Source organism: Cibotium barometz, chromosome 32 (genome assembly GCF_041138505.1).
Source record: "Cibotium barometz isolate CiBa-2024 chromosome 32, ASM4113850v1, whole genome shotgun sequence".
Classification (NCBI taxonomy): domain Eukaryota; kingdom Viridiplantae; phylum Streptophyta; class Polypodiopsida; order Cyatheales; family Cibotiaceae; genus Cibotium; species Cibotium barometz.
Genome location: NC_141077.1, coordinates 22503885 through 22530409, shown reverse-complemented (window position 1 = coordinate 22530409; position 26525 = coordinate 22503885). Strand labels below are relative to the sequence as shown.

Sequence of the window (26525 nt, the reverse complement as noted above, 5' to 3'; positions counted from 1 at the left end):
AAGGAAAGACACGGCACATGGTTCTTTGACAGTGGTGCTTCTAAACACATTACCTCACAGAGGAATTTGTTTAAGAAACTTATGGCTGCCCTTGAAGGCAAACGGGTGACATGTGCAAACAATTCTTCTTATCTAGATCAGGGTATTGGTGAGGAGATCCTCACAATAGCAAAATGGTGTAGACTTACGTCTTTCAGATGTATTGTATGTGCTTGGGATTAAGAACTTGCTGTCCGTCTCCTCTTTTGCTAAAAGAGGATATGCAGTAAACTTTGAGGACGATAGGTGCATAGTCAAAGATCGTTAAGGTGGCTATGCATTAGTCACATCCGGCATATTGCACCATGGGTTATATCAGCTTGCCAAGTTTGACAGGAGAGAGAATGATGCTCATGTGGTTACTACTCTCACACCTGCCATGAAGAGGCAGAATTGTGGCATGCTAGGTTTGGGCATGTGAATTATGGCAGTCTGATGCTATTGCAAAGGCATCAAATGGTGCAGGACCTGCCTCATGTGTAGAACTGCCACCAAAACATGTATGTGAAGGGTGCATATTGGGTAAGATGCACATAAATGCATTCCCAAAAGATGGATCAACAAGGGATGTCCGGAAATTACAGCTTGTGCACAGTGATGTGTGTGGTCCTATGCGGACACCATCCCTTGAAAGCAAAATCTGATATATTTGCATGTTTTTAGCATTTTGTGGCATAGACTGAAAATCAAACAGGTTGCAAAGTGCAGACCCTCCTTACAAGGGGGGGAATACATGTCCATTGCTTTCAAAGCTTTTATGACAGAAAAGGGCATAAAGCATGAGTGATAGAATGTGCAACGGAAGAAGGGAAAGTTGAAACACAGGAGAGAGAGTGGGAGAGAGAGATGGAGAGAAAACACAAGTAAGAACCTGCTCTCAATATCATCATCCAAAGGAGTACATGTCTCGAGCAAGAGGGGAGAAGACCTCGTGTGTGAGGGACTGCAGCAAACAATGCTAAGCAAGCAGTTAAGAATGAGGGAGGCAAGCCAGCTATATATATGCTCATATGAAGGCAGCCGACTAGCATCCACATGACTGGGTAAATGTCCACGACTAGGATAAATATCCAAGGCACCATAAAATGGGGAATAATATGGGAAAACATATGTGAGGGGTGACCAACCCCTCTAGCTAACATGGTCAGCCCTAGAGGCTAAAATAGGACACCAAACAGGAAGCCAGCAAGAAGGGGATGATGTCTAACATCCCCTCTCAGCACCGGATACTGAGTGAACTCCAAGAAGCCAGAGACGCTGTCCTCAATCAAAGACGAAAGACTGCAAAAACAGGTACCAAGAAAGCTCCATAAGCAATCTCCTCAACGACTCAGCTACAAAAGCAACAGAACAAGTTGCCAGGTACACCACTCCTCTGGAAGAAAACAACCACGTAGGCTACGACGTGTTGCTCTAGATAATGGTTCCAAACCCAAGTGTAAGAACACTCCCCGAAGTTGAATGTCGTATATCTAGCTTGGAGAAGGTATGAAAAACCTCATAACCAACCAAGATCAGATCTTGTATATAACCAATCCTGGGAGAAGCAAGTTGCTCCTCACTGAAACCCTCAAAAGAAAGAGTTAATCTGTCCCAACTTTGTACCAAGAGTAGCCAAATGCTGTACAAAAGCATCCTCTGAAAAGATTGGCATTGCAAGATGTAAAGACTTTGTAGAAAAGATGGGGTCCATTTGCTCAAACTCCGTACCATGAGTTGCCCAATGCTATACATAAGCACACGCCACTGAGGTGGGCATCGCAAGATGAAAGGACTCCACATCCCCCTCTGGAAAAAAATGTCGTCGGATTGGTACAAGCCCAGCCTAATTTTGATCCAAATCCAAAAAACTTTGGAAGTACCACTATGCCCCTGGCACGGTTAGCAACCACAGATCCAAAGCATCCCACTGGGTCCAAAAAACCATCCTCCAAAACAACAAACCTGCAGAACTGGTAGGGGGAGGGGCATCCTCAGAAGCATCACAAAGAGATGCAGAGGTAGACTCCTCACAATGAGGAAGGGAAGCAGGAATATAAATTGCAGTGGTAACAAAGTCCTCAAAAGCATCATTGATAGCAGAAGATTGTTCCATAAGTAGAATTAGATCCCAAGAATCAGCAACGAACAAATGATCCATGTGAAAGGATCACACCTCACAGGCAAAACACCCTCCTTGTTTTGCAAACACTGCAAAGAACGCAGGCTCGGACGAAATAAACTCTGCTCAAGATCTTGAAAAGATCACTGTTCTCCAAAATCTGTAAACTCGTCACAGAAGAAAGTCTCCACAGAAACAAAACAGCTCCCGAAACTGATCCTCAAGTGAAGTAGCTACAGATGGGCCTCCTCTGAGTGTAGAAAAACTCCTTTGGGAAGCAAAATGCAGCCAAAACACTGCTGTCCAGCAAAAAAAAACAGCACTCCACCGCCAACAGAAGGCAAGGAACATGAAGAAACCGGGTAAGTGTGTAGGCCAGGAACAAAACACAGGTATGAATGCTCCAAAAATCAGCAAAATGCTGACTGAAAATCAGAAATTCAGTATCCTCCTCAAGTACCAAACTACCTCAAAAGCCACAATCCAAACAAGAAACCCCCTCTGCAAGTGATGTGTGTCCACTGGAGAAGAAAACGCAGCCAAACAAGGGCTACAAACCTGAAAATTCAGGCCAATTAGTGTCCACACCTCCTTTGAGGAAAAACGCTGAAGAGAGAAGGTACCTTCGGGTCCAACAGATGAAGCCCAAGTGAAGGTAGAGCTACCAGCAAGATCTATTCAGAAAAACGCAGCAACTATGGCTGCAAATCTGAAAATGCAGAGGTATTCGGGGCGGTAGATAGGGCTGAATCTGGAAAAACAGAAAATATATGGTACCATCAAGTCCTCAGATCAGCAAACAGCATCAAAAACCTGTAGAAGAAAAAAACGCAGCAAATATGCTGCTGCTGGTTTGTACAAAGCACCCCTTTCACACTTGTTTTCTGCACTGTTTTCAGGGCAGCAGCACCTAGTTTGCTGCGTTTTTCTACAGGTGGTTGTCATCAACAGATTGCAGCAGTTCTCAGTATTCATAACCCCCCTGTAGTGCTGGCCGCCTTCTCAGAGGTCAAACTGATGAAGAAAGACCACGGGCTGCTGAGAAGAAACGCCTGGAAGAGGCAGGCGACCAGCAGCAATTCTAAGAAAAAAACGCAAGATCTGTCCACCTTGTTGAAAATGCAAAAACGTAGGAGGGAGAGGAGGGAGCATCCAACATTGAAGATCACCGGCGCTCTGATACCATGATAGAATGTGTAGCGGAAGAAGGGAAAGTGGAAACACAGGAGAGAGAGTGAGAGAGAGAGATGGAGAGGAAACACAGGTAAGAACCTGCTCTCAATATCATCATCCAAAGGAGTACATGTCCCGAGCAAGAGGGGAGAAAACCTCGTATGTGAGGGACTGCAGCAAACAATGCTAAGCAAGCAATGAAGAATGAGGGAGGCAAGCCAGCTATATATATGCCCATATGAAGGCAGCCGACTTGCATCCACACGACTAGGATATATATCCAAGGCACCATAAAATGGGGAATAATATGGGAAAACATACGTGAGGGGTGACCAGCCCCTCTAGCTAACATGGTCGGCCCTAGAGGCTAAAGTAGGACACCAAATAGGAAGCCAGCAAGAAGGGGATGATGTCTAACAATCAGTGCACGATGCCATATTCTCCTCAGCAAAATGGTGGTGCTGAGAGAAAGAACAGGTCATTGATGGAAATGGCTAGATGCATGGTTAAAGGCAAAGGCTCGCCTCGCAAATTCTGGATGGAGGCAATCATGAGTTTTTGGATGGATTGCTTATGCACATGTACCTCAGCGATTGCGAGGTAAGCTTGATGGCTTTGGGTAAGGTTGATGACAAAGCCACTAAGCATATTTGTGGGTTGTAGTAGTGGCAGCAAAGGCTACCATCTCTTTAATCCTTCCACACAAAGGATTTTGGACAATAGAGACGTGTTTGCTGAAAATTCAGACCAGCCATTGGCTGAATTTTTTGGACAGCTACCTTCAAGCCCACATAACATGTTTGAAGGACTTCTCCCGTTGGGAATTCATGGCACGACAGATCAGCCATCAACTTTGCCTAATGGACAGCATGTGGGTGCTCAAAATCAGCCCATAAATGAGCTCATTACACCTCAAATTGTAGAGGAAGCAGTGGAGGAAGAGCGGACAGCAACGGAAGAGGCTAGAGTTGTGCCTCGTTGGCTGCTCCGTACCTTATAGGAGAGCAAGGTTTCAGCTCCACTTGGTAGCAAGACTCGGGCTGGTTCGCTTAATGCAAGAGAACATGTAGATGTTACTTGCATGAGTACACTTTGTGACGCAGATGAGTGAGATTCATTTGAAGAGGCTCATGAGGATGATCATTGGGTAAAAGCCATACAAAATAAGATGGATTCTATCCACAAAACAACACATGGGATTTGGTATACTTGCTTGCTGGGAGGAAGTCAATTGGCACAAAGTGGGTATACAAGTTGAAAAGAAATTATGATGGTACCATTGACAGGTACCGGGCTTGTGGCCAAAGGGTATTCCCAGAAAAAGGGCATTGATTGAAGGTATATGATAAGTTTCATGCATATTGTTAATAAATATTTAAACAATGACACATGCTTAGGTTGCAATTTGTACTTTGTTCTTGTTTTCATTTGACTGATTTGACAGAGGGTCATCTTAATTTACTTTCATATTGATGAGTTTAGTCTGAATAGAGGCTTTTGTTGCACCTAGATTGTAATGAAACCTGGAGTTAGTGTATCCTGGTCTTGAATTTCTTCTTCCATTTTACAATGCAGGCGGTGCAAAGACTTTTAGATGATGAGTTTCCTGGGATAAAGCATATCCGGACCTCCACATTGCATAAGAAAGTGTCTAATGCTCGGCATGGATTTATCAAACTTTCGGGTAGTGAGAACAAGTTGGAATCTCTTCTTCAGGTGAAGTTGAAATCTATTTGTCCGATGCTTTCGCTTCTACTTTTGGTATGCGTGCATGAAGAGGATCAATTTACTGTGGAAGTGTCTCATAATTTATGAGCTTGAAACAAATATAGAGGTGGGTTCACACACACACACACACTCACACTCACAAAGCACTATATTAGATTTTATTCTGCCTATGTGCTTGGCGTGCTCCTCAAATCATGCCTTTTTGGACTGTGTGTGCAATCAGTTTTGAACCTTTGGAAACATTTACTCATTTCTGGCTGGTTTTCCAAGCATGCAGTGCTGTTTTCCCTTAGGCGTTGCATTCTCAGATGACCTTTTTACATGATACAGGTTTTAGAGCCAAGCCTTACAAAAGGTGAAAGGGTGATGGTTTTCTGTAACACCTTAAACTCTTGCCGTGCTGTGGATCATTTTCTGAATGAAAACAATATTCCTACTGTCAATTATCATGGTGCGGTTCCAGCTGAAGAGAGGTTATGCATTTCTCCTCCTTATAGGTTTAGGTCTTATGCTTGCGAAAGATCAGGGCTACAAAGGTTGTTTTAACTGTGTATCATGATGTACGTTCAATTTTAGCCAGGTATAGTTTCTTGTATGAATTTTGTTATGTCCCTCTCCCTCTTTTGTTATGTCCCTCTCCCTCTCCCTCTTTTGTTTTCCACTCATCTCTGATTTTCTACAATCGTAGTATGGAAATGTAGTGTATAAAATTATGATTCTGATCTTGTAAGTTTGAATAACTGTATGTGTTTCAAAAAATGTAAGGAGGTATGATAAATTCTTAATTAAGGTCTTAAATGATTGGTGAAAGCAGTGAGCACGCATAATGGGCCCAATTGGTCAAAACTATTTTTGAATAGAATGAGAGAGATTGATTGATGAATGGGTTTACTAATGATGATTAGCTCAACTTATCTATACCAATCAGTTTATTAAAAGGGTTATTGTTACATGCGGCTACAATCCTAAAAAGTACACACTGGTAAAGCGTGGGGACATGTAGATATAGTGCGTGGGATCCAATGATAGTGTGTGGGATCCAATGGCGGCCTTATGAGATTAATTGTGTAATTGTAACGTTTGTGGGTGACGGGTTTTAGGCCAAAGATACAGTGATGTGTACGGGAGTACCAATGGGGATACATGGGGCGTGTGAGTATGGTGTGTGGGTGGTAAAGTACACACGGCTGCCCGGGGTCACTATTACATGTAATGGTTGGGTGGTTAAAACAAAGTTCGCCATGCTAGGGTTTTTGCTTCTATTTTTGAGAGCTTCTCTTCTTTATGTAGACATCTTCATTCTTGTTGCGGAGAAGTATGTCTGAAGTGTGTCAAGAACTGTGAGTGGCAGTGGTATAAAGTACTTCTACAGGGTGGGCATGAATTCTAGTCAACTTGTGGCACTAGTGAGGATCTCTTTGTAAGGCCAAGTAAGCTAATTAAAGCAAAATAACCAGGAAGATGTAGACATGTGTAGTATGGGATGTGTATGTCATCGCTTGTTCTAAATGTTGAAAAAATAAGATACTTAAAGGCTCAAAAGTAAACTGTGGAGACATGGAAGGGATTGCAAATGACAGGAAGATGTAGACATGTGTAGTATGGGATGTGTATGTCATTGCTTGTTCTAAATGTTGAAAAAATAAGATACTTGAAGGCTCAAAAGTAAATCGTGGAGACATGGAAGGGATTGCAAATGAATTGCTTGGCTTTGTAGCAGATCAAGCTAAATATAAACTATGTTAATTTTGAAATGAAGAACAAGACGATTATGATATGGTACTCTTCGAGATTTCTGGTTGTTTGTGTGACATTGGTCCTTGAGAGTTTATCATGGAGAACAATGATTCCTAAAAGGGGGAAAGAATGTTATGACGCTAACAAGTACATTGGCAATGTGGGACACGGTGGTAAAGCGTAGGACACGTCAATAGCGCATGGGATCCAACGACGGCTTATGAATGCACATCACTACTTATGGGATTAAGTGAATGGGTAACGTTCGTGGGTGATGGAAAGACCTAGTGACGTGTAGTACGGGGGTACCACTGTGGACACAGGGGGTTGCATGAATATGGTGTGTGGTTGGTAAGGTACACACTGGATGCCTGAGGTCACTAGTATATATAATGGTTGGGTGGTTAAACAAAGTATCCCCTGCTAGGGTTCTTGCATCTATATTTGAGAGCTTCTCTTCTTCTTCATCACGTTTTTGCATGAGGGTTGCAGAATTAGGGTTAGGGTTGCATGAAGGCATTACAAATGTGTAGCAAAAGAACTGACGATTAAGGTTGGGGGCGACATTTTAGGGGGGTGGGGGAAGGGCCCGCCCACAAGAGTGGGTAAAAGAGGGTCAACGCACCTTCAAATCTTTGCATTACTGCACCACTTGTTGATACAGGAAGCGGTGTAATTAGTAGGTTCTAGGATGTGGTTCTCCAATTATGCTATCCTCGGAGATGACCTAGTAATAGGTTCTTCGAAGGTGGCAAAGCAGTAATTGCGTCTGCCCAAGGTGATTGGGGTTGAAGTTTCATGGCACAAGTCTCTTGAGTCATCGAACGATCCACTTGAGTTCGCTTCGTGATTCAAGTGGAAGGGAATTAATATATCCCTGATCTCATTCAAGCTTGTTACCACTACTAGAGTTGCTCTAGTCCACAGTCTTCTATGCTGGTGATCTGATCTAAGGAGTTTAGAGAGGTTCGCGTTTACCTAAAAAGTGGAAGCGGTGTATGTCTCTTTGGTTGGGCTGGCGCGGGACTTCTATCTGTGGGGTGGGCCTGCAAGGGACTTTTATTTGTGGGTTGGGCAGGATCATTAAACCCATTAATCTTCGCGAGGGTCAATGCACCTTGAAATCTCCCAAAAAAACGTAATCGATGATCAAGGCTTGATCAAGAACGCAACAAACATAATGGAGAGAATGAAAGAAACTTATATTAATTGTCCACGAAAGACCCAAAGGGTCTATGAGAGCAAAAAGTGTACAATGATGTCCATGGAATCGCATCATCATGGAAAAAAAGAAAAACCCAACAACAACAAAATGTAACAATGATGTCGAGAGACAGAGTGATATATATATCCAATCTTGATCTAAAAAATCGATCTATCAATATTTATTAGCCTTTCTCAACAGTTGCAACCAACGGGACGTGCCGTGACATATCTAACCACGTGTCCAAGAGAGAAATTTAGAGAGAGAAGACAGAGAGGGAGAGAGAGAGAGAGAAGAGGTTCTGGGATCTTGCATAGTACAGACACACTGAGCGAGGAACAGGCCTCGCCCCCTTTCAGGAATTTATTTAGGAACAATCCACGGGCTTATCAAGCCAGGATCAATACAACCAATGAATACAAAATCAAACAAATATGTTGATCTAGAAGTCCAAGGCGAAGTCGATGTCGAGGCACGAGATCTCTGATGCCGAGCACACCACGGGGATGACCCACAAGGACCAGATCCAATATCCAAATCCAAGTGGAGATCCAAAACCAAATCCAAAGTCAGTCCAAGTCCTGATCGAAGTCCAGATCCAAATCCAAATCCAACCACAAGGACCAAATCCAATATCCAAATCCAAGTTGAGATCCAAGTCCAAATCCAAATCAGTCCAAGTCCGGATCGAAGTCCAGATCCAAATCCAAATCCAAATCCAAATCCAAAACCAAGTTCAAATCCAAGTCCAAGTGGTATGAACTGCTGGTGAAGACAGCAGCAGCCAGGTGACAGGTGTGCTGACAACTGGTGCTGGCTGGCGGCGGTAACAGCAGCACAGCCAGGCGGCGTTGGCAGCAGCAGCGTCGGTGATGGTAGCACTGGCTGCTAAGATTAGGCGGCACTTAGCTGCTGGGCGGTGGCAGCGCTGGTGGCAGCTGGTGCAAAACAGGCTGTAGGCAGCCTGCAACGGCGCAGGTTCAGTATCGACGGCACAGCCAGGTGGCGCAACCTCAGCAGCTGGCGTCAGAAGGTAGGGCACAAGTGGCGAACTGCAGGTGCAGACACAGGCGGTGCTGACGGCAGTGGCCAGAAGGCAGCAGGTGGCATCCAGAGGGAGGCGATGGGGTAAGTTCCCACACTTGGGTGATGAAAACGATAGTGAGCTTCCCACTTTTCATGTTGATGGCGATGATGAGTTTTACTTTTCCACAAAGATGGCCATGTTTCATTGGTGAAGTTGATGAACTTCATGCCTTGTCCAATCTTGTTCTTGATGCTCAAAAGGGGTTCATGTTTGTCACGTGCACGCCCGTGCCATGGTTAATCTTCAGCATGAACTAGCTTAATCCTTGATTAGTGCAGCAGTTAAGATAAGCATTTAGGTCACCATCAGTAGCATAAGCATCAGAACCATCATCTTCATCATTATTGTAGGCATCAGCATCATCATCATATTCAGCAGCACCAACATCATCATCATCACATGTGGGCAAGGAACCTGTCGGCAGCAGCAACAGCAGCCAGCAAAGGTCCTTGGCAGCCAGTCGGCTATCCTCAGCAAGCAGTGGGACACCTCAGGCATAAACGCAGCATTAAAGAGAAGCACCAACGTGGTTCCAAATGTAGTGAACGATATGTTCAGTACGTTTGGAAAACGTGCTGAAAAGATTCCAAACGTAGTGAACGCTGCCCCCGATATATATATATATATACAAAATTTATAGTTTACTTATAAAACTTTGAAATATGAAGTTTGAAGATTCATCAATGAACATTAAAGCACTTACTAATACTATACAACCTTTAGTTTCAATTTTGCGGGGGGAGAGAGAGAGAGAGAGAGAGAGAGAGAGAGAGAGAGAGACTTGAGCGTGTGCGGGAGAGAGAGAGAGAGAGAGAGAGAGAGAGAGAGAGAGAGACTTGTGCGCCCTTCTCTTCTCCTCCCCCTCAATACGTATGCATGAAGTGTGAGACCGGTAGCAAGGTTGATGCCCTTGCCGATTGCTTGACATTGTTGCTTCTCCAAGAGGGTTAGAAGAGAGCTAAGCATCCTCTTCGGCTCATTGCCATGTTTCCAACAACAATTGAGCGGAAGGCTTAACACAGAGAGAGAGAGAGAGAGAGAGAGAGAGAGAGAGAGAGAGGGAGGAGTAGAGACTTCCTATACGTTGTGCACAGTTGTCGATTTGTTGCTTGCACGCCTGCCCATACCTCGCCATACATCTGTGCTGCCTGCTGGAGACTGTTGTACGCTTGTACTCCTCTGTGCAGGTTGTTAGGTGGGGAAGGTCTGTGTATTCCAACATCCAAAAGTTCATCCAATTCCAGTGTACAGTAAATGGAGTTGCTCTTGGTTTGAATTTCATTGCTGCTCTTGCAGACGGTGAAGCTCCGTTGATAGCTGTACAGACTGCTGAATTAGGGTTTGCAGGTGCTGAATTAGGGTTTTCAGGTGCTGAATTAGGGTTTGAGAGAACGGGTTTTCTTTGCTTTTGTTCATGGATTTGGATGACCCGGCTGCTGTTGGTGGCATGGCTGCCAATAGCCTTAACATGGATCTTATTGAGGAGATGATCGAGAAGGATGTGGGTTATGCTTCAGATGCCTCGGAGCAACAAAAACGTCAAAGGCTTGATGTTGATGCAAGCTACACTCCGGTGAATGTTGGAGAGAATGCAGAGGAAAGTTCTCAGGTACCTTCTCCGGAGTTTGCACGTTTGCTGCAGATCACTGGTGAGCTTCTGCAAGAATATGTGAAGGCAAATAGTGTGCAAATGGCTGCAGTAGATAATGGTGGTGTGGCTGATGTATGCATGGAGACTCCTTTGTTGCTACAACAGCTAGCAGATTTTCATGATCGTGCTGCTATCTTCTTCTTTACTGGACGTATTCCGTTGTTGCCTCGTCTTAGAGCATGGTTGGGCCGCTTGGTGTCGCCTGAGGCACTTGAGGAGATTTATGATGGTCCGAGAGGCTTTTATGAAATACTTTTTCGCACTTCGGAAGCCCGTAGGGCAGTCTTGGAGGAGGTGCCACTCTTTTTGGATGGGTAGTTGGTTCATGTGGTTCTGTGGGAGCCTATGGCAGAGTACCAAGATATGTTGCGCCAGGCTTGCCCAGTTTGGGTTGAAGTGAAACAATTCACACCAATGTTTTGGCGTGTTTTACCAGGTCTCATGCGAGGTATCGGTGATGTCTTGGTGGTGCCTCGAATGACATCTAGAAACCGAAATCGTCTATGTATGTTGTGGAATACTGGGAGACCTAGGCCGACACATTTGCGTGTCAATATGGCTGGGCTGCAACCTTTAATGTATGAATTGAGGTGGGATACATTTGCTGGCCACTGTTTCAAATGTGATGAGATGGGCCACTTTGTCTCCGAATGTCCTAAGAAAGAACAAGTTGTTGCTACCAAGGATATCGTTGATGGGCAGTTGTCCGTGGAAGATGAGCATGATGCTCCTTTACATGATGCCCAGCACATGGATGTACATGTGGATGTTCAGAATGAGGTTGAGCAGCCATGGGTGGAAGTACGTGGTAAAAAGACACGATTTGTCCCACGGGGGGATTTCTCAGATGCTGTTTGGTGGGGGCCTTTGCGTACTCATCAGGGGCCCTTACATACATATGCTCATCGCCCTTTGGGTTCAGGTGCCCAGCAACAGACCAGGATTGGGGAGGCCAACTTTCTCAGGGTACAGGGGCTCTTGGGGTGGATAGAGTAGAACGCTATCCTATTAGAAGTCGCCTAACAAAAGAAGCACAACAACAATTGCCTCTTGTGTTTGGTTCGAAGAGTGAGGTCATCTCGCCATGGGATGGTCATTACCCTTCGGCACGTGCTCGGGAACTCCAAGGGTAGTCTGAGATCACAAATACCATGTCTAAAAATGCAATGCTTCAAAAGGTTCATGATTTGGCAGATTGTCCTGGGCCTAGTACACGGCCTTGTTGATTCCTTTTCTAGGAAGGCTTATGAAAATTGTACAATGAAATGTAAAGGGTATTTCTTCGCGCCAAGAGCAGTTGAGGCTTTGCGTACAACTTTTTGTCATGGTTGGGATGTTTTGTGTGCAGTTGAACATACGCAGCATAAGTTGGTTGGCAAAGCCTATGTATATAAGGGGTTTCATGTTTTCTACAGCAGACATCCTGCTTCGCAGTCAGGTGTTATGTTTGCTGTTCGTTCGCAGTTTCAGCCTTCTCTTGTGATTCAAGATGTTCATGGAAGATTTCTAGTGATACAGATTGTTTGGGATGATACGCCTTTATGGTTGTTAGGGGTGTATGCTCCAAATAATGCTCGTGCACGCCGTTTGCTGTGGAATGACCTGTGTGCTCTTTCAATCTCTCATCCTGGCTTTGTGATGGGAGACTTTAATATGTGTGTCTCCAGGGAGCAAGCCACGTCGCCTCATTCTGTAATGGATGGCCCGGAGAGAATGGCGTGGGAAGCTTTTGCAGCAAGGTCGCTAAAACAAGACATGTGGTCTTGGTTGCATCCAGATGAAAGGGGTGACACTTATGCCTCACAACAGTTTCGGGGCACTTATGCTAGATTGGATAGGATGTATATTTTACATCAAGATCTCTTTTTGCCAGAGGTTCTTACTATGATGGTTGATCAGCAACAGGTTTTGTCGGATCATTGGCCGCTTGTGTTTGAAATGGTCTATCATCCTGTGGATGCATATAAAGGCTTGTTGGGACGCTTGCCTTTGCGCTTAAATCACACTTTTTTGGAGCATGAAGTTTTTGATGTTTATATGCGTCAGTTGATACAACATTTCTCCACAAGAGTGTCCATGGCTGATTATCATGCTTGGCCAGTGTTCCTTACCAACACTCGAAAATTAGCGCGGCATTATGGTCTTGCTAATGCCTCTATACAAAAACAGCATGTGGCTCTTCTTGAGTCGCTTTTAAAGGGCTTGCAGGCGTTCATGTTTACTGACTCTATGGATGCTGAAGTTGTGGATGCCATAGAATGGCTGAAAAAGGAGCTATCTAGGGTGCAGGAAGCACAATATGTTCGCTTTAAACTACTTGCACGTCTTGATGCTTTGCAGGATGCTAACTGTCAATCTCATCGCTTCTATGATAAGTTGCATCAAAAACATATGCGTGAGAATATTGTTAGGTTGATGGATGCCCAAGGCAACCTTGTTACTCAACCTTCTGAGGTTATTCAGCATTGCATTAGGTTTTATGAAGATTTGCTTGTCCCTCGAGAGGATGTCTCGCCGGCTGTCCTGGCTGCAAGGATGTCATTGTTAGCTGAAGTATGATATCAAGTTGACCCTGATGTGGCGGTTCAGCTTGATGCTCCTATTACTCAAGGGGAAGTGGAAGCTGTTCTCTCCAAACTTCCCATGGGAAAGAGCCCTGGTTGGGATGGTTTGACAAATGAGTTTTCCGAAAATATGCTGATCAGCTTGCAGAGCCTTTGACGCTTATTTGTCAAAGGGTTTGGGATGAGGGATATATGCTTGCCGATTGGAAGTTGGGTATACTTCGTTTGTTGCCCAAAGTCCCTTCGCCTACTTCTTTGGCTCAATGGCGCCCGATCTCACTTATGGGCGCCCGATCTCACTTATGGGTATTATGTATAAAATCTTTACAAAGATTTTTGCCAATCGCTTGCAGAAGGTGCTTCCTACTCTTATTCATCCATATCAATATGGATTTGTGCATGGCAGGAATATTTTGCATAATATTCTTAATGTTCAAATTGGAGTGGATTATGCCAAGGCAAAGAAGCAAGAGATTGTGATGGTGCAGCTGGATCTTGAAAAAGCTTTTGATCATGTCAGCTGGTCTTTCCTTTCTCAGTTAATGACAACCATGGGCTTTGGTCCCAAAATGGCTAATTTGGTGCATTTACTTGGCTCTGGTTCTATCACGCGGATTATGCTCAATGGAGGACTTTCGGATGGTATTTCTCTCACCCGTTCTCTCCGGCAGGGCTGTCCTCTTAGCCCTCTTTTCTTTGCCATTGCCACTCATCCTATGTTATCTCGCCTAGATGCTATGGCATCGCATGGTGAAGTGGTTGGTTTGCATCTCCCTCATGGCAAGCAATTGGTTGCTCAAGCCCGTGCGGATGACACTGTTATGTTTCTCAGGGCCGAAAAAGCCAATATAGATCGAGCAATGGAAGCTTGGAATAATTTTGCATTGGCTTCTGGGCTGAAAATAAATTCATCAAAATCAGCCCTCATTGTATGCACGGAATTGGATCTTGAGGCAGTAGGGTGGCAAGGCCGTGTGGTGCATACAGGAGACATTGTTCGTCATCTTGGGTATCCGGTGGCCTTGGGTATTCATGGCTCGTGACTTGATTGAGTTGGAGGGATTGTCACATGGACGGACTCATGTGCAGGCTTCATGGTGGGACATTGTGAATGCAGCTCATCCTGTCCGTATTTGCTCATCTCACATTTTATCGCATATTCTCCTTTCTTGGCATGAAGTTCTACTATTGGCTCGGTGGGATCCTGGTCATGAAAGACTACTTTTGAACTCTTTGTAGCTCGAAACATTTGTGGAGTCGCGTGTCATTGTTTGGCCAGACAGAGATGCTTCACGCATACGACTCAACCGCATGGTCAGGTCAGGCTTGGTTAGAATCCGAGATGCTGTGATACCTGGTCGTGATGACAGGCCATATTCGTTTCGTCGTATTCGGCAGCACTTTAGGGTTCCTCGGACATTTCAGCCACTATGGGTTGACATCATGCATGCAGTTGAGCCTTTTACTCCATTGCCTCGGCCATCTGCAGATCAGCATTGGCTTGATTGGGCACTATGTAAATCTGGTGACTTGATATCACTTTCAGCTAACCAGGTCTATCATAAGCTCGTATCAGAGAAAGATTGGGTTTCAGCCAAGGCCAATAAGGTGTGGGGATTGCACAAGTCTAAATCATGGTGGCAGAAAACTCTTATGCGTGGTTGGCAGTCTAAACTCCCTTACCAAGGTAAGGTTTTCATTTGGAGGATGTTGGTGGGAGGGTTACCTACACGGGATCAGCTCAGCCGTCGTAAAATTACATTGGCCTCTTCCTTCTTCTGCACGACATGCACTGAAACAGTGATGCATCTGTTCATGAGTTGTCCAGTGGCCCGTCAAATTTGGTCTTTTGTCTCTCGTGTTTGGGAGGCAGTAGAGAGGTCTACTGTTTCGGCTCATCAGTGGATATTTGGGATTTGTCCTCAAGTCATTACTTCGGACAGTCACCTTGTGATATTCCATTTCCTTAGATGGACAAGACTTTGGCATATTTGGACTACACGGAATGGGTTCATCTTTGATTCCTTGTATGGAATACATGGGCACATTCTACGTATCCGCGGTTTGCTGCTTTGGCAGTTTTCTTCTCTTCTCTCAGCTTAGCTATTGGATGCAGATGTTATTTCGTTATGGTCTACGGCAGCTCGGCTGGCTCATCTTTGATGCTTTTATCTGGGATGCTTATTTGGCTAGGAGGCTTTCTTATTAGTGTACAGGTTTGCATGGTCATGATCCTTTAGAGGATCTTTTGTGGGGTTTTTTTTGGGGCCATAGGTTCTCTGTGAGCCAGGTGGCTGATGTACATTTTTACATATAATATAAAACACCATTTCACGAAAAAAAAGAGACTTGAGCGCCGCATAAAGACGCCCGCAGGAGAAGACTTGAGTGCAACACAAAGACGCCGCATAGAGGCTGCCACACGCACGTAAGGAAAAGCAAAAAAAAAAAAACGGCGTTGACTTGCGTCCGTTTTTTAACCTATAAAATCAAAAGTGCACGTTCACTACGTTTCCAAGCGTTAGTGAAGTTTGAACGTTCCAAACGTTTGCAACGTTTGGATTACATCCAAATGTAGTTTGGATGCAACTATGAGAAGCACAACTGAATATTTGTCCAGAATAACTGGCCGACAGCATGGACAGCTGGCCGATTGCATCCTCACACATATATATAAGCATAACTCATAATTCAGCAAATAATAACTCATTAGTTCATCATTCATTCATCTTTCTTCAGGTAGAATCATGTAGAAGGGTGGTATCAGTGGATTCAAGCTCTGCCCACTAAGCTATGTCCCAAGGAAGGTGCACACTACACAGTTCTGGCAGAAAGGATGCAGTAGGGTAGTAGATGGAGTGGCCAGCGAAGCTAGAGGAAGCATTCCCTTGAGGGTAGCTACGCATACCCAAGACCTCATTAAGCTCTCAGATCATTTCCAAAGGCCTAGCAACAGGCATGATCAGTTCTTGTAGGTGACCCGATGCTGTGTCAAGGTTAAGGGAAAGCAAGCATGGGGACATTAGTGAATAGATGCTCAGTTCTTCATCAAGACTTGGAAGCGGAGATCAGGAGTGAAGGTGTTCAGACAAAAATAGCAATCAAGGTTAGTAAGTAGAAGTCAAAGGCAGTAGCAATTCAAAGTCAGTAGAAGTCCAGGGAGGAAGGATGACAGAGTGTCCAACCCCGTCATCAAGTTTAGCAGAAGGGAATGTCACGTGCACGCCCGTGCCATGGCTAATCTTCAGCATGAACTAGCTTAATCTTTGATTAGTGCAGCAATTAAGATAAGCATTTAGGTCACCATTAGTAGCATAAGCATCAGAACCGTCATCTTCATCATCATCGTAGGCATCAACATCAGAACTATCAGCATCATCATCATATTCAGGAGCACCAACATCATCATCACCACATGTGGGCAAGGAACCTTGTCGGCAGCAACAACAGCAGTCAACAAAGGTCCTTGGCAGCCAGTCGGCTATCCTCAACATGAAGGCCAACAGTGGCACACCTCAGGCATAAACACAGCATTAAAGAGAAGCACAAGTGAATATTTGTCAAGAATAACTAGCCGACTGCATCCTCACACACATATATAAGCATAACTCATACTTCAGCAAATCATAAGTCATTAGCTTATCATTCATTCATTCATTCTACTTTAAGTAGAATCATGTAGAAGGGGCCTAGGTCACCCCTATGGGGCTGAGCATAGCCCTACAACCATGTACAAGCATAAAGTATATAACATGCACGTTCCTAAAAGGTGAATTCGGGCATGTTCCTGGATTCATCTAGGTATATACATATTAATACAAGAAAACCTTGACACTCAATCTCTCTTTTCTTCTCTCTCCTCTTGTCTTAATCATGTTAATTAGCATCAATGTTCTTAATCAAGCTTAGGGCTACAACCATGTACAAGCATAAAGTTACCTTTCTGTACCATATTAATACAAGAAAACCCTGACACCCAGTCTCTCTTTTCTTCTCTCTCTTCTTGTCTTAATCATGTTAATTAGCATCAATGTTCTTAATCAAGCTTAGGGTTGTGGATCAGTACAACAAGGCTTCCGCGCATGCTATAATGTTTCTTTTATACTTGAGGAGGGAATCTTGCTTTTTGCCAGAAAGCCATGCTTTTGCTTTGCCTTTTTCTCTTTGCTTTCCTCTTTTGCTTTTTAATAATAAAATATTCAACTTTTGTCAAAGTTCTTTAGCTTTGCTTTTATAACGTCAAGGCCTTGCTTTTTGGCCCTAGAGTTGCATCTTGAAAAAGCGGCTTTTAGCTTTTTGGTCCGGCTCAGTCTCCTCTTGCCAATGGTGCTCCTAGCTTGCGGTCAACCCAGTTTGACTTTTTGCTTTTCTTTGCTTTTTGACCAAGATTGGTGCTTTTTCTATAGCAAACCTTATGGTCCCTGTCCCCAAGCCTTCTTCCACCTGTTTGGTGTCCGAGCAAGGGTTCCATCATCTGAAATTGAGCTAGGAGTGCCAAATAGTTACAACGTCACCTGAATAAGTCAATCCTATGGTATTGGGAGAGGCCCGTCTAGGATATCCAGTGTGGGAGAGCTAAGTAGAGTCGACAGGCTTGCTAGATTCACCAGGTGTGGGAAAGTGACCCTATGTCGCTCAAAAGTCTCTTTAATCTAGAGCTGGTGGGTGTGGTGGGGCTGGGTTCTGGAGGTCGGGGGTGTTGTGCTTGGTTGAGTGTGGTGGCTCGATCCAATATGACGCCAATGTGTGGCTGGGTAGAGGATGGTGCAGCCAAGGCTTTGGGTTCCACTATGGGAGGTGGGTCAGCTCTGTGTGGCTTGTCCTGGTGTGGTCGGCTGGAAGGGGTGTGGGTGGTGTCAGGGTGAGAGGTTGTGTGAACGGAGCTCAAGGAGAAAGAGTCCGAGGCAGCGATGATCTGGATAGTCTATTATCATGTCTAGAGGCCCAAAGCCTTCTCCGAAAAGGCAATGAAATCTCCCCCGGATCTCCTAGTATACTGGGCAATGGCAAATGTAGTGTTCCTTTGACTCAACCTCTCGCTGGCACAATCTGCAGATCCTGTCCTTCCGGGGTATCCTCTCAGCTTTCCGTGTCTTTATCCGAAGGTGGTGTGAAGATACCTGTATCCCGGCATCTGGATGAACCCATCATCTGTGAGCCTCAAGAAATGATCTCTGTACTATGTAGTATTGTATCTTCGTGTGCAATGGCTGAAGTCTATGAGCCTCAAACCATGCACATACAATAGCATACCATGAGGGTTGTCTCTGGATTGCTAGCTGCTGGGATGGCTGTAAAGCAAGCCTCGGAAGTCGTGAGAGATGCATGTCCTGAATGCAGTGGATGTAAGTGACTCTGTGGAAGAGGGCCTTCACTACCATAGGAGGTGCATCAAACTCTGCTTGAATAATCTGATGTGGGACTGATGGTTTGCTGCGGATCATGAGTGAGAGCATTATGACTTGTTGCCACTCTAGTTGCTGCCAGGCATCTGCTAATAGTGCTGCCCAGAACGGTGCTCCATACATCAATGCCTAGGTGACTTGGGTGTCAAAAAGCCAACCCTTCGTCCTTGGTTCCTGGAAATGGGCCTGGAAACATCATCTCTTCATGAGGACTAGGGCTGCATATCCTCGGGTCAATCTAGCCTCTGTTGTGTCCTGCGTGGCAATTCGTGGGCTGGATAAGGTGACTGCAACGTATACACAGGATCGGACAATCTCCACCGGACTGCCCATGTAGGTGAACCTCATCCTAGATGCAACGGGGTAGGATGTATTGAAGACTATAGGCTTGGTTTTCCCAAGATTAACTGAGAGGTCCTGTTGCATATAGAAGTCCTGTAGAGCATCCAAGTGCTGGAGATGCTCCGGAGAATCTGCAATAAAAACAATATCATCAGCATATAGCAAAATGGAGACTAGTATGCCGGCTAGTGATGCTCCTCCTCCTCCTGCCCCGTCGAGTTTGAAGCCCTGCTCCTCACAATACAGCCACTTCTCCAACCATGATCATCGAGTTCATTGGCACTTCAAGGGGAGTCTTCATAGCCATCAAAAGTTAAGGGAGAGTCTTTGGCTTTGATGTTGGTTGCTTCAGATTTTGTGGCAGCGCTGGTGGAACTGTATGCAGTTTCTGATGTCATTGTCACACCGCAAGAGGGCATGTTTGTGGATGTGCCTTCACTCAGGAGGATATGCCAATTGGTAGGCTGATAGATTCCTCGGATGTTGTATAGGTTATAGCTGGAGTTTTTGCTTTGATGTATTGCAGGGTGTACTATTCGGAGTATGTTCCACATTGTAGGAAGGTGTTCGTAAGGAGGGCAAACATTGAAGTCTAGTAGGTGTTGGTCTGAGCATACTAGGTCAAGGAGGTACATGTGCTTATACCAAGGTGCGGTGGTTTTGAGGAGTGTGTTCTATGGATGGGATTATGTCGTCTGTAGGAGTGCATTATTGTATTTGGTAAAAAATTGGTTTGGTGATCCATTTGAGCCGATGCATTTGTGAGTGGATTTTTCTTGACTTCTTGACGAGAGTTGGGGGCCAAGAGTGTGCTTAACGGCATGCAGTTGTGCCAAAGCTTGAGGAGGATGCTCTTGAGAATTCAATTCCTCTTAGGACGTGTTTGTTCAAGGGATGCTTGATCAGGAGAATGATGTGATTATTCAGGGCTTAACCATTCACGGAGCCTACATTGATGGAGGAGTGGCCGTGAACGTCATGAGTCAAGCTGCCATGGGAAAGCTTGGGATTTGTTGCCATGAAGCTTCTCCCTTTCGTATCAAGTTGGCCAATAATTTTCATATGCGAGCTCTTGGGGTGCTTAAGAAGCTTAACATTGATATATGTGGTATGCAAGTGCCTTCGGGTTTTCAGGTTATTCCTGCCAAGGCGGATCAAGCAGCCTACCCTCTTATCTTGGGAAGGCCTTGGATGCGTAATTGAACATGACCCAAAAGTGGAAGTTCTTATGCAATATCGTGACCATCGAATAAGGTATACCATTCGAAGTGGGCAGGCCCAAGAGTTGGAGGAGGAGGAGACCTTCTACGATAGTGGAGAGTATGAAACCGATGCTACAAGCTGTTCTCATGATGATGAGGAAGAGGATTCACCACTCAACAAGATTTCTATGGATGTGTTTGGGGTTCATCTTGATGTTTTGGATAGGCATACCATGCCAGTTCATGAGAGGAGAGCTAATGTCACCATTTGGCCGCCCATTTGGTCCATCTCCATTTCTGGTGCCACTTCTATGGGACTGTCACTCCATAGAGCTTCCAAATTTGTGCCATGTTCACATGAGGCCAAGCCGTGTCTCATGTGAAAGGGCTAGTCACTTTGTGTCACATGGATGGGAACCAGTTTCATGGCACCCGTGTGTGACCAGGATAGTGTCATTTGGATGGGTGCTTGTATCGTGCCACCCGTGTATGACCAGGACGGTATCTTGTCCTTAGGATTGTCACTCCATGGAAGGACCCATGTTTGTATCGCATCTTGCCTATGGGACTGTTACTCCATAGGAAGGCCATGGTTTTCACATTCTGTCACGCTAGATTTGTGCCCGACTAGAATGTTTTGTACAAGTTTCATAAAAGGGAGATTCCGTCCATTACATGTGCATGTGCATGGAAACTGTTTTCGCATGACTTGTATTTGTGTATTTGCCTGCTATGATGTGTCACTTACTGAGCGGGAATGCCTACCAGTGAGGTGTGAAGCTTGCCCTGTCTTCTAACACGTTTTGCTGCATGTGAACAGGTGGTAAGTATACTTTTTAAACCCATTTTCTAAGGTTATAACTAATATTAACCTTTGCATTTATAAAGACTATGTGTTCACATTCATTAAAACTTTTAGCCATGGGCAATAATAAGTGTGGGTGTCCAAAAATTCATTTGAGGAAAGTCATGTACTTGTCATGTAAATTAATTACATGCAAGGAGGTTGGGAAAGGGCCACGTAATGCGTGAAGATGAGAAGAAAAGGTGGTAGCTGTCTTCACCAACCGCTCTCTCTCTCTTCGAAAGTGCTATAACAAAGACGCGACTGCACTCTCTCTCTCTCTTCGAAGGTGCTGCAGCAACTATCCGACTTGCTTCTCTCTCTTCCAGCTAACTGAAGGAAGGTGAACAACAACAACTACCCGACTTGCTTCTCTCTCTTCCACCCGACTGAACAAAGGTGGACAGCACTTGCTCTCTCTCTCTCTCTCTTACACAGACATTGTATCAGATCCACCAATTGTTGTAACCTTTTTGGTCTCATAGGTCATTTTGGCCTTTTGAAGACGTTAATATATCATTTCGTTTCATTTCTCTCTCTCTTTCTCAACCCTTGTGCAACAGGGATTACGGCTCCGTACAGCATGTACCTGCCCGACTTGATTTGTACCAGCATGTAGGCTACACCATACAACACCACGCGGGAAGGCAACAATTGACACTAGAAAACAGATTCTTTCTACTCTTGTCTAGCAAGATTTTTGTGCAAATCAAATATCTCTACTTTGTTTTGCAGAATTTCTTTTACAAATGTTTCTCTCTCTCTCTCTCTCTCTCTCTCTCTCTCTCTCTCTCTCTCTCACTTTGGGAGTCTATGAGAACCAATTGTCCGTGTGTTTGCCCTGACCGTGCTCTCTAGTTTTTGAGAGCCAGTGAAGGTCAGAGGGCCTGGGAATTTGGGAACAAAGCTTCATTTCGAGTACCAGGTTTTCATCCCTCCGCGGTGAATCACCCTGCCAGGTGCTAGTACGGGTGTGCATGTTGGTGCACGGTCCTAGAAGACCAGTATAGTGCGGGTGCTTAGCCCAGTGAAAGTGGGAGACTGCATGTGACACGATCTTCATCAACAAATGGTTTCGACACCAACAATATCTACAATATTTGATTCATTTGTATTCACTCCATGAATGGAGGAGTCTGGTTTATAAGCTCTTGAAACTTAAAATCATCAAATACTCCAAGAAATAGATATTGTATTGAGGGGGGGGGGTCGGCTCTTTCGGGCGGTGTCAAGTTATGCATTGTCATTTTCAGACTTGTAGATGCTTATGTTGTTCATTATTTATCAAGGTTAAGTGACCTAAATTTGTGCATTTGTCTTCCGATTGTGGTTGGTCTCCACCGAGGAGTAGTTGCAACTAATAATGCAAAGATACTTGGATCCTCTTTGACGGAGGAAGAGAAGGAGGATTACCTTGATATGCTTGACGGTTTTTCCCAACTCTTTGCTATGGAGTACATGGATCTTCGATGAGTGACTATGATTGAGCACAAAATAGATTTGAAGCCGGAGGTTGCACCATACAACTCCATGTGGGAAGGCAACAGGTTACACTTTGAAAAACAGATTCTTTCTACTCTTGTTCAGTAAGATTTTTGTGCAAATCAAATATCTCTACTTTGTTTTGCAGAATTTCTTTTACAAATGTTTCTTCTCTCTCTCACTCTGGGAGTCTATGAGAACAAAGCTTCATTTGGAGTACCAAGTTTTCATCCCTCTGCGGTGAATCACCTTGCCAAGTGCTAGTATGCGCGTGCTTGTTGGTGCACGGTCCCAGAAGACCAGTATAGTGCGGGTGCTGAAACTGCTTCTCACTGGAGACCAACCACAATCGGAAAACAAATGCACAAATTTAGATCACTTAAACTTGACAATTAATGTACAGTACAATCATTCACAAAATCTGAAAATAACAAAATACAACTTAACACCACCATTGGGGTTGGAAAGGGCTGACCCCCCCTCAATACAATATGTATTTCTTGAAGTATTTGATGATTACAAGTTTCAAGGACTCATAAGCCAGACTCCTCTATACATGGAGTGCATACAAATGTGCCAAATACTGTAGATGTTATCGATGATGAATCCATTTGTAGATGAAGACCATGTCACAGGCAGTCTCCCACCTTCACTGGGCTAGGCATCCGCACTGCACTGGTCTTCCGAGATTGTGCACTAGCAGGCATGCCCGTACTAACACCTGGCAGGGTGACTCACCATGGAGAGAAGAAAACCTGGTTCTCCAAATAAAGCATTGCTCCCAAATTCCCAAGCCCAGTGACCTTCATTGGCTCTCAAAACTTGAGAGCATGGTCAGGGCCAACACAAGGACAATTGGTTCTCATAGACTCCCAGAGTAAGAGAGAGAAGAAACATTTGTAAAAAAAATTCTGCAAAACTAAATAAAGATATTTGATTTATACAAAAATTTTATTAGATAAAAGATGAGAAAACCTGGATTTTTACAGCATGAATGAATTATTTGCCATTTCCATGTGAAGTTGTATGGTGCAACCTACAGCCTGGTTCAATTCAAATCGGGCAGGTACATGATGTACGGAGCTGTAATCCTGTTGCACAAGGGTTGAGAGAGAGAGAGAGAGAGAGAGAGAGAGAGAGAGCTAGTGTTTTGAGGTCTTGGCTACAACTCCTTTGAAGAGAGAGAAGAATACAATCGGGTCTGCTACAGCACCTTTGAAGAGAGGAAAAGAGTGCGGTCGGGTTTTTTGCTGGTCACCTTCGAAGAGAGAGAAGTGCAGTTGGGTTTGCTACTGGCCACCTTCGAAGAGAGAGAAAAAGTGCAATCAAGTTTGTTGCTGGCCACCCGAAGAGAGAGAGAGATAGTAGTCGACAAAGATAGCTGCCACCTTTCCTCCCCGCCTTCACTCATTATGGGGCCTTCCCCCAACCTCCTTGCGTGTAGTTCATTTACATGACAAGTACACGACTTTCTTTAAATGATTTGTGGGTACCTACACTTATTAGTACCTATGGTTAATAGCTTTAATGAGTGTGAACACGTAGCCTTATAAATACACAGGTTAGAATGACAACATTTAAAATAAATGAATATGTCAAACTTACCACTTGTTCACATGCAATAAAATATGTCAAAAGACAGGCACACCCACGGTATTCTGGAGGGCGTTCTCGTCCAGTGCACTGGCACGACATAGCAGGCAGTCACGAAAATAAATTACGCGAAAACAAATCCAGCATACAAAGATGAATGCACGTGCACATGTAATGGACGAAATCTCACGCAGTACAAACATGGGTTCTTCCATGGAGTGACAATCCCATGGACAAGATACCGTCCTCGTCAAACACGGGTGGCACTATACAGGCTCCTGTCCATATGGCATTGGTCACACACGGGTGGCGCGAAACTGGTTCCCATCCATGTGACACAAAGTGATTGGCCCTTTCATATGAGACACCGGCTTGGCCTCATGTGAACATGGCACAAATTTGGTCGCTCTATGGAGTGACAGTTCCATAGAAGTGGCACCAGAAATGGAGATGGACGAAATGGGTGGCCAAATGGTGACAGGTGCTTAGCCCAGTGAAGGTGGGAGTCGCTTGTGACACGGTCTTCATCAACAAATGGTTTCGACACCGACAACATCTACAATATTTGATTCATTTGTATTCACTCGAGGAATGGAGGAGTTTGACTTATAAGCTCTTAAAACTTGTAATCATCAAATACTCCTAGAAATACATATTGTATTGAAGGGGGAGGGGGTTGGCCCTTTCCGGCCCCGCTGGTGGTGTCAAGTTGTGCATTGTCATTTTTAGACTTGTAGATGCTTATGTTGTTCATTATTTATCAAGGTTAAGTGATCTAAATTTGTGCATTTGTCTTCCGATTGTGGTTGGTCTCCACTGAGGAGCAGTTGCAACTAAGAATGCAAAGATGCTTGGATCCTCTTTGACGGAGGAAGAGGAGAAATACCTTGATATGCTTGACGGTTTTTCCCAACTCTTTGCTATGGAGTACATGGATCTTTGACGAGTGACTATGATTGAGAACAAGATAGATTTGAAGCCGGAGGCAAAGCTAGTGGTACGATGACTTCGAAGATTGGAGACCGTGCAACATGATGCCTCGAAGATAGAGATTGACTAACTTTTGAGAGCGGGCTTTATCTTTCCCATGGAGAATTCTGAACAGGGTTCACCCATGGTGGTGTCTCCAAAGAAGGGAGGTAAGTGGCGCATATGTGTTAATTTTCGGCCTCTTATTTGCTGTACTATTTGCTACTTCCCTTAGTGCTAGGCTTCATTATGGCTGAGTTTACCTTGCATCCCCGGAGGTTTGACAGAAACTCAGTATGAATTGCTTTGTGTGAATATATGCTCTTATGTGTGTGTGTGTGTGTGTGTGTATGTGTGGAGTGCGTGTGTGAGCATATCTTGATACAACGTTCTACACCCACTATTGAGCACTGATGACGTTAGTGGGATGTCGTAGTATGTAGTCCATACTATGCATAATGGAGTTGATAGTTATATAGTCTTGTGGGTTGACTACCATGAGTATATAACATGCACGTTCCTAAAAGGTGAATTTGGGCATGTTCCTAGATTCATCTAGGTATATAATTCAGCCGTATTAGCGGACATGCAAATTTCACGTTGTGAAGTTTTCGTCCGAGTTGCGGCCAATGGATATTGTGTAATTCTTTCTATCTTTAGCGGTGCATTTGTGCATTTACCCTATCAACTACTTATTTGCTGAACTAATTCTTTCTATTTGCTACTTCCCTTAGTGCTAGGCTTCATTATGCCTGAGTCTGCCCAGCATCTCCGGAGGTTTGACAGAAACTTAGTACAAAGGGCTTTGTGTAAATATATGCTCTTATGTGTGTGTGTGTGTGTGTGTGTGTTGAGTGCATGTGTGAGAGCATATCTTGATACAGAGGTCTACAGCCACTATTGGGCGCTGATGATGTTAGTGGGGATGTCGTAGTATGTAGTCCATACTATGCATAATGGAGTTGATAGTTATAGTCTTGTGGGTTGACTACCATGAGTATATAACATGCACGTTCCTAAAAGGTGAATTTGGGCATGTTCTTGGATTCATCTAGGTATATATATCTTAGTACTTTCTCCAAAAGGGATTGTCATCTATTTGCCTTTCCAAGATTAGATTCTTGATTGCGTTGCAAGTCATGAGATGTATATGGTGTGTGATGGGTATTCGGGTTATTTCGAAATTCATGTTGCCAAGGAGGACCAATTGAAGACTACTTTCATCACACCATGGGGATGCTTTGCTTATCACGTGATGCTCTTTGGATTAATGAATGTGCCGGCAACCTTTCAACGCTTTATGAATGCAGTGTTTGAGCTATATCGCGGTATGTTCCTTCGTGTTTATTTGAATGATTTTTGCATCTATTCTTCTAGGTTTGAGCACGTCGAGAAGGTTTGTCA

The 26525-nt window shown here is 44.4% G+C and overlaps 1 protein-coding gene across 1 annotated transcript in view; it reads left to right on the top strand.

The window, feature by feature from the left end:
* The window catches only part of RH39, a 115897-nt gene that overhangs the window by 74924 nt on the left and 14448 nt on the right, over positions 1-26525 (top strand). The window contains exons 5-6 of the mRNA XM_086772061.1: positions 4889-5029; positions 5372-5514. Of these exons, the coding sequence (XP_086628187.1) occupies positions 4889-5029; positions 5372-5514 (284 nt within the window). The remainder of the gene's footprint in view (positions 1-4888; positions 5030-5371; positions 5515-26525) is intronic.